This window comes from Anas platyrhynchos, chromosome 1, assembly GCF_047663525.1.
Source record: "Anas platyrhynchos isolate ZD024472 breed Pekin duck chromosome 1, IASCAAS_PekinDuck_T2T, whole genome shotgun sequence".
Lineage (NCBI taxonomy): Eukaryota > Metazoa > Chordata > Aves > Anseriformes > Anatidae > Anas > Anas platyrhynchos.
This window is the reverse complement of record NC_092587.1, coordinates 125,032,245-125,041,411: the sequence shown is the minus strand read 5'-3', so window position 1 is coordinate 125,041,411 and position 9,167 is coordinate 125,032,245. Positions and strand designations below refer to the sequence as shown.

The window sequence follows — 9,167 nt, the reverse complement described above, 5'->3', positions numbered from 1 at the left end:
TGCAAGCAGGTTGGACCTGGGTTGGCATCTCAGTGATCCAGTGACTGGCTGATATTTCCAGGAAGGTAGAAAACGTCTGTCCTCATAATACTCTGCAAGGTAACACAGGTATATTTTACATTTGATTCTCACCATGCAAGTCAAGGAGAGATACGGTGACTCTTTGAAGATTAATATAGTCTGCAACAGAACTAGAACAATAGGAATTTGTGAGTCCTTCCTACGTAAGAAGTCTTGACTGTTTATTTCTGGAGATGAGAACAGGCTTAAAATCCTTCCTACAAGTCAATTGTGCGTGGATTCCTCGTGGAGAGTTAAACCGAGAAGAACATTTAATGGTGACATCATTCCTTCGGGATTGTATGCTGGTTTTCTGAATTACCACACAGCGTTTTGGATTCAACACCAGCAGATAGTAGCCAATGTCAGAGCTGCTTTTAACAACAACAAAAACCCTCCAGTGCCTTCGCTGTGGGCATTTTACAGTGTTCCACACAGAACACGTAACGCGCTGTAATAGTCCCTAGGCTAAGCTGTGCCTTGTTTACATTTCTCCTTCAGATGTTTGTCTTGCAGAATAAAAATAAAGCCCTGGGAGGTTTTGGATTCTGCTCACTATAATTTTTTTTTTTTTTTTACACTATGTGTAAGTTCTTTAGTCTTGGAAACTCTCTCACTCTCTCCTGTTAGCATTCCTGCAATGTTTGTTGTTGAAGTTAGTCAGTTTCTTCCGCTGGTTGACCTTCCAGGGAGGCTCACAGGGCTAACCAGATGGTGAAAGCCATGCTCAATGTAAAAACATGCATTCAAAATCAGGAAAAAAGAATTACAAGGGAAAAAGACTGAAACCGGTGCTCAAGATCTTAAGGGAAAAGTTTTCCCTTTTTTATTAAGTCCACTAAGATTCCCAGGCATTCAATTCCTTAGCATTTCTTTCTGTAGCTGAAGCATTAGCTTGATCAAGGTTTGGTTGGACTCCAGTCTTGACCATTCTCTGTGATCCTGCCCAGAGAAGAACATGATGCCCAAATAGCTCTCATGGAGGTCATTTTGCTCTTCACAACCCATTGTGTATGTGGAGAGAATCCCTGATTAAATCCTACCTCTTTGATCCAGATCTGTTGAGAAGCGTGGAAGTGCCAAGACTTCAGCTCCATGGGGAAATGAATCCCACAGCCTCTTAACGTAGGGAGCAGATCTCATTCCAGGCTGGAGCCACGTCTTCATTGGCTTTAACACTATGGTAAACATCTGGGAGATATTTGCAGTAAAATGAAGGCTGAAACTGTAAACGCTTGTATAATCCAATCTGCGTACTCGTCTCTGCGGAGTGTTGCCACGGAGTGATTTTGTTTCTGGAAAGAAAGCCCCCAAGTCTCACCCTGTCATTAATCCCTTTGAAAGGAAGAACAGGAATCATTCACGAGGTCTGCGCTGTCTCCAAGTGGACTGACAGAAAGGAGAGAGCGCCCAGTGTTTCTCCCTTAGAAATCCGCTCTTTTTTCGTTAGGGAAAAGGGAAGAAAATGCTGTTTGATGTTGACAGGCTGCAGAATTGGCCACTGAGGGCTTGAACTCCACCACTGCTGCCTGCCAAGAGCAGAAAGTACCCTATCGCTCCCCGCATACGCATACTCCAGAGCCCAGTGAAAGAGCTCCTTGGGTGGAACAGGCGAGTTTTTAAGTGAATAGAGCACAGTTCTAGGAAAAACAATACAAATGCCAGGCACAGCAATTTGCAGTTGACTCCTGCCATGTTTAGGGCTTGCATTTAATTTTTGCTGATTATTTCTAACCAGCTATGGACAGTTTGCCAAGGAGCCTTGCTGCTGATGACAGGCAGCTCATGAATCTCTCAGGACCAGATGAAAACTTACAGTTTTTGCCCATTCATCTCATGCAATCTTCCATCTTTTCTGTATTAGTTTAGTGTATTTAATGCAGGCTGTCATAGGGGAAAAAAAACCTTTGCTATGAAACCTGCTAGTATCTTGCTGGATGTTTTTCAATATGCGGTGGTGGTAATTTTTACATAAAAGGTTCTGTCTTTTCTCCTCCCATCCTAAAGTACCAAATTTAGGAAGATGAAAGGCCCTCAGAATAAATAATCTTTCTATGAAGAATCCTGTTTTCACTTAGGCAAGAGTCTGAAATGAGTCGAAAACGGCGTTGTGTTTTCTGGCTCTCCCTTGGCGGAAACTTAAATCCACATTCTGTGGCTTGCACACAACTGCATGGCTCGTACAATGGCCTGTAGTCTTAGGTTCTGGTGTTATTCCTTCTTATTTAGGTACTTTGTATTCATTTGCCTATTTTTTTGCTATTTACTATTATCACTGTCTTGCTAGTGAGCTGATGCTAGATGGAAAACCTAGGCAGTTTGGTTTGAAGCTTACTGAATTCCCTTCAGGCTTTTAAAGGTTAATTTAAAGTAGAAAGTCTCTTTGTAACCGCTGGAAGGAAAAGAACAAAGTGAAATTGCCATTACCCAGGTAACAGGACTAGAAACAGAGGCAGCATTAGTCAACACACCATGTACTCCCCGCAGCTTGAACTCGAATGCAAATCTGTTCTGCTGGGAGCGCAGCGGTGGCCTGACTTCCCACTGCTCCCTGTGCACATTCCCCCGCGGAGGGGAATAAGCAGCAGGGCGATGCCAAGCTGCTCTCCCGGAGCAGTGGGGTCTGAACAAGTGACTCACGGCTGCACGACGACAGCATCTGACGCAGGAGACACACGCACACACACACACACGGGACAAGCTGCTGAGAGAGGCAGTTCGTGACTGCGAGGTTTCTTCCTGCACGCAGGAAAGGCCTTGTTCTGCTCCAGCTGTTAGCAGGCGTTACAAAACACATGTAATGGGGCAGCTCCCATCCGAAATCTGCACCGAGCAATCTTCAAGGTCAAATGTTAAAAACCAGATACCGGAATCTCTGTGAAATCAAACCATTCAATGCAATGAAGCAGCACCTTTTCCTTCCCCTTTTTTTTCCCCATGTGCCTTAAAAAGGAAAGGAAAGCAAAAGGAAAACAGCGTATGCATTTCTCTAGTGCTATTATTGCCGCTGTACTGCACCGTAGCTGCTTGTGTCTCCCACCTTGCTGCTTGCCAGAGCAGGGCTCAGGTTTGCTGCAGGAAATATTACAGCCAAGTGGGCTTGCTTAGTTTATAACAAGAATATTATCCTCGTGGTGAGGATCAAGAGTCCCATACTACGCAGTGCTGAACAGTGTTCACCTTGTGTTTAAGCATCTTAAGGAGAACATTGTTACTGCTGGCCCATCTCTCATCTCGACACCCAGCCCCTTGTGTGTTATCCCATTCCTGTCCATAAAACAGCTCATGTCAGGATTGACAGACTGGGCCTGACAGCTGGAGGCCGGTACATTTCATGATCTCCTCCCTCAGGCCCCATTGGGAAGATATTTTGGGAAAATGCTCAGGATATAGGGAGTTTCTGCAAGTTTGTGAGAAAAAACAGTTGAATCAGAGGTGTACGAGGATCGATAGTCCATTCTTGCTCTTCTGATACTGTCCTCTCCTAATATAAAAAATTACTTTTTTTTTTTTTTTTTCAATTGCTACAAGGCGAGACTATTCTGGGGTGTGGGAGGGATTATTTAGGTCCTCATTCTGCAAAATTGCAAAGGCAGTAAGAGAGTAGTTTCCATGACTGGATCTGGAGGACAGAATTGCAGGTACTCCTTTCATCATTAACTGCCCACTCTCAGGACCGTTTCCCCCAATTCTGGTGAAATGAGCACTGTGAGTGCTATTCTTTGTGTGCTCATCACTGGTGCAGTCGATATGGACATAAAAACTGACAGCACTCCACCAGAGACCCTACCCATGCTGAATATGCTGCAAGGATTACTTCATGTGTTTTGTGGACTGTATTTTTGTTTGCGCAGTCCAAAAGGTGATTACCTTCACTGCAATGCTGATACTGTTGACTCACGTTAAACTGGTTATTCACTGTAGTCTCCCAATTTCTTCATGCGCTGACAGCTGAAATTCCAGAGGACAGCAAGACAAATATCAGAGGGCAGCAGTCTGTGCAACAAATGGCCCACAAAGGTGTTTGTCCTGCCTGCCCACGAGGGTAGGTAAAGATGTGTATCTTCTTTCACTCTTGGCTGGCCAATTTTCATGTGTATTGCTCTAGGTCTGCCACAAGGTGTTTTGCTTTTCATGCATTGATAGGCAAAGCAGACAAGCGGGGAGATGTGAGAAAGAGGAGAGTTGTAGAAAGAGACTATGGAAAGAACAAGGAACATTTGTGGAACATTGCCATTTGCTGAAAAGCTGTTGTCTTCTGGACTATCCTCTCTTGATCAAATGATGATCGTCATCTAACTCAAAATTCATTGTTTTTGGACACTATTCTGCTCTGACCGAGGAGAACTGGTTTGAGGGGTTGAGTTACCCTAAAGCAAATAAAGAAACACAAACAAACGACAATAAGAAATAATAAACCTCTATGCAAAAAACGCCATGCAAAATCCAGTGACAAAGTCAGGAGCTGGAGAAGGTGCCATCCCAGCAGTACCACAGCAGCAACTATAGTAGCCTAGGATTGCTTCTCTATTTGCCTAGATGTGATCTAACATAGACTTTTTTCTTTTTCTTCTCGTGAAGCCCCCTGTCACATACTGAATGTTTATTTGTTCTTTGAATAGTCCTATTCACCCCCAGATTTGGAGGAGTACCTGGGAGTTGTTTTTTTTTTTCCCAAACAGAACAGGTTTGAGGATAACGTGGCAGAATGCACAATGACTATGGATCTGAAGCCTACCTGTGACATGTACTCATTTTCCTGAGGAAGGGGCCTCCTCCTTAGGCTAGGTAGGGCAAAATCTGCAGAAAAACTACTGCTCAGAAATTGTGTGCTCACAGGGGAATGAACTGTTTTCTGGACAAGGAGAACAGATTTGTGTCCTGCTTGTGATAACTTATTTTAGCGAATAGGCATAGAGGTTCCTCCATATTTTGAAAAACCGGGTGCTTGATACTCACTCTTGAGTCTCTCCCTTGCTAAGTTGTACGGTGGTGCACGTAAGTTCCACTGCTTAATTCATTACATATACACGTGCAGCTTAGAGTATAAGGGGAGGCTTCAGATATTCCTCTGGGGTAAGCATAAAGACTGTTAGGAGTCTTTCAGAATATTAAGAATGCAGTAATCCTGCACAGAACGGGTTTCTCCATTTGCTTGTAGAAACAGTGTGTGCTCCCCTCTAACAAATACCCTTTCACTGCCAGCAGCTGCAGAGGAAGGCAGAAAGCTCTCTCTTTGCATGCTCACTGCCTTCCTACCAAGGGCCTCAGCATTGCTTCACTCATGTACACAAGCGTCTAGTATCAGCTGTTCTCTGCTACGTGAGGCTTCCCCGAGCATATTCCTTGCTTTGACTACGTGGCTGAGTAGCTGCAGGAGTAGCCGCTGTACAAAACCTAAAGACTTACTGAACGCACGGGGCGTGCTTTCCTTCTTGGGGGAGGAACGTGCTCCAGTGAGAATGTCAGACGTGCTTGGGCAGTTTTTAGAACCAACAGCTGTAAGTGCCAGAACACTTCTGGCATCTTTGAGCGGTATATCACTGTCACGAAGGGAAAGATAGAGTCGTGGCAGGCACAAAAAGTACAGAGCCAAACCAGTAGTGTCAGCGTACAACTGTTTTTACAGAGGCCCAGTTTCCCCTGACAATACAGCAGAACCCACAAGATTTCAGTCATGCCCCAAAGGAATGTATGCCGGTCTGTATATATCGTATGCTTGCAGTCAGAGCAGAGTATTATGCCCTATTGCTGGGGAAAGGAGGAAAAGCCGAAAAAAATGGACAATATCTATATTCCAACAATTGCCCTCCAAGCTAGAGGAAGGCAGAAGATAGGTTACTCTTCAGTGATCCAAGAGCTATGGAAAAACACAGGATAAGAGCATTTCAGCATTTGTTGTGTTGTGCTTGTGGAGGCTTTAACAACAGCAAAACAAAGGCACATATGCTGCCTGTTCCAAATATATGAAGCAATAGCCACTCATTTGAAAAGCGTAGGACACAGGCAGCAATTGCTACGAAATGAAAAAACAGTGTTTACACTTCGGGCTGAATGAACAAGTTGCTGAATGAACAAGTAGGTTTCATGTTAACTGATGGCAGTGTGTAAAGGTTCAGGCATGTATTGCAAAGCAGGCTGTGTTCTCCGAACGTGCATCACGAAGAGAGGCATGCGTAAGGGGAAAGTGTGGGTAGTGAGAGTACGAGTGGGAATGGGACAAAGAGTTTGAAGCAGGACAGGAAGACAAGAAAAAATGATGGTAGGTTAAAAGTGGAATCAGAGACTAGATAGCCAAGGACATGGACTTGGGAAACACAGAAAGAAAGAAGGCATGGTAATGCTGCTGGTGAGAGATGGCAGAGTTATTGGGGAGGCCAAAATAAGTCAACGAAAAAATAGAAGAAAGACTATCCACCCAAAAAAAAAGAAGAAAATATGAAAGAGGTTAACAGACCTGGAAAGCAGTGTTGGCTCTAGGAATACTAAGATGGTGAGAGAAGAATAATTAAGGCTTGGGACACTGCAGAACGAGGGATATGGGGTGTGACTGAGTGGAGGAAGGCAAGCAAGGAGCCTGGAGGTGGAAAATAGAGATGGGTGAACAGAAGCTCAGTAAGATCACATGCCCTTAACCAGCCACACAGATCTGCATCCTCCTGGGACAACCTCCTCACGTGAAATCCTGTTTTGTTACATCTTCCCAGACTGCTGTATCTTGAGCATACATGGCACAGATCACTCCCAACTTGAATCAGTGTTCTGAGCTTATACTCCAAGGAGATGCGCTAATTTCTGAAATTAGAAAATACTAAATTTATAGATGATGGAAATGTAAGCCTCAGCCTTAACTCTGCTGGAATCTAAGTTCCACTGTAACACTAACTAAAGCTTTAGAAAGAATGCACTTCCTCTTTCTTTGTGCTAAATTCAACCCCTTTAAGATCAATATCTCAAATATTCATCTGACAGTTTATTCCTCCAAGTGTGAGTAGCCAGTGCAAAGAGGAAAAAAGAAGGGTTTTTTTTGCAGAGCTTTCATATCCTGTCACCAAACACTGAATAAGGTACTGCAAACTAGAGTAGAAACTGTTAAGTCATGAGGCCAGCTTAGAACAAGCTCTAAGTTCAGCAAGTGGAGTGACAAAGGAGAACACTATGTTCCCTCATTTTCCACCAAATTGCCTGTGATGAGGAGAATATTATTTCATATTGCTGACAAATAATCATGCCATTTCCAGAGTCATTTTACGGCTAAGAAGGACAAGAGCCATCAGGCATGATTTCTTGTTGTGATCTTTGACTGAACGCGTGTCAGCCAGCAATGACAAATGGCCAGAGGAAGATGAAGTTCCCAAACACGTTATCAAGCCCCATCTTCGCAGAGCTTTGATGTATTGTGGCACTTGCCAGCCAACACATCTTCTTTTACTCTTTGGCAGCACTCTGAAAGATTTTTTGTCTGTTTGTGTCAATAACACACGATCGCCTTCACTTCAAACACTGACTGCAAGCGCTGTGGGCTGTCAGCGCGCCTACAGCTTGGGCTGGCACACCATGAGGGTGCGTTGAGTACGGGGTCAGCCTGTGGTGTCGGTAGTTTCACAGCACTTTTGGGGTGCCTGAGGAGCTGTAGGGCAGGTGGGACGCGTGTGCTGCCCTCGCCTTCACAGCTCGCTGCCGGGGCGTCGCCACCAAATGGCGGACAGCGTGGGGCAGGTGCGCGGAATGGCGGACCCGGGGGGGGCACGGACAACACGCCGGGGGCGTCGAGGCGACCCCGGGCGGCGTGTGGAGAGCGTGAGGCGACAGCAGGCGACCATGCGTGACGGGAAAAGGGGGCGGGCGGCTGCCAGCGCTGCTGCAGGAGGCGGCCCTTAGGTGGCCGCGCCGATCGCCTGACGGCCGCGCCTCCGCCATAGCGCGGCCGCTGAGGGAGAGGAGGAGGGGGACGGGGAGGGAGGGCGAGCGCGTGACGGGCGCGCTCCGCCTCCTGCTCCGGCTCCTCCGGCTCCTGCCGCTGCCCCCCCCGGCCCGGTGCGGGCGGGAGGCGCAGCAGTGAGAGCAGTGGGAGCAGTGTTAGAGCAGTGACAGCAGTGGGAGCAGCAGCAGCAGCAGTAATGGAGCCGGAGCGCGAGTGCCGGGTGCTCTCCATCCAGAGCCACGTCGTCCGCGGCTACGTGGGCAACAAGGCGGCCACCTTCCCCCTGCAGGTGAGCGAGCCCCGCCGCTCCTCCTCTTCCTCCCCTTCCTCTTCCTCCTCCTCCTCCTCCTCCTCCTCCTCCACCTCCTTTTCCTCTTCCTCCTCCTCTATGGGGCGGGCAGGTGCAGGGGGAGGACGGGGAGGTCGGGGGGCGGACGGGATCCTGTGTCCCCCCCCCGCCGTCCTTCCTTCGCTGGCCGCTAACGGGAGGCAGCTGCGGGAGCCCTGGCGGCCCCTAAGGGCTTGAAACTGGAAGGGGGCAGATTGAGGATAGGTGTCAGGAGGACATTCGGGGCTGTGAGGGTGGTGAGGCGCTGGCACAGGCTGCCCAGAGAAGCTGTGGGTGCCCCATCCCTGGAGGTGCTCAAGGCCAGGCTGGATGGGGCTTTGGGCAGCCTGGGCTGGTGGGAGATGCCCCTGCCCATGGCAGGGGGGTGGATCCAGGTGGTCTTTAAGGTCCCTTCTGACCCAAACCAGTCTGTGATGCTGTGATTCTGTCATTGACAGGAGCACAGAATTGCCTGTGGCCCTGCCACCCGCTCTGTGCTGTGGGCTTGTGGCTTACAGAGCTCCCCTTAGGGTGTCCCACGCTGGGGATGGGGAGCTGGGCTTGGTGGCCAATGATATATGCAAGGAGGAGAAAGGAAAGCCCCTCTGTAGTCCTCCTTTCATGGCCAGGTTGTGTAAGGGGACCCTGTCCTCTGTGGCTGTCATGTGCTGGCTTCAGAGCTGCAGAACCACAGAGCATCCTGAGTTGGATGGGACCCACAGGGGACATCGAGCCCAACTCCTGGCTTCTCACGGGACCACCCAAAAATCAGACCACGTATACAAGGGCATCATAGAAATCATAGACTTGTTTGCTGAAGCCTAGCTGACTGTGGGGAAATGTTGGTGTGCTTTG

The 9,167-nt window shown here is 47.7% G+C and overlaps 1 protein-coding gene across 1 annotated transcript in view; it reads left to right on the top strand.

Annotated features, from left to right (window-relative positions):
• Positions 1–8,049: 8,049 nt before the first annotated feature.
• Positions 8,050–9,167, top strand: part of PDXK (pyridoxal kinase) — a 45,147-nt gene continuing 44,029 nt past the window's right edge. The window contains exon 1 of the mRNA XM_027448803.3: positions 8,050–8,273. Within this exon, the coding sequence (XP_027304604.1) occupies positions 8,181–8,273 (93 nt within the window). The 5' untranslated portion in view covers positions 8,050–8,180. The remainder of the gene's footprint in view (positions 8,274–9,167) is intronic.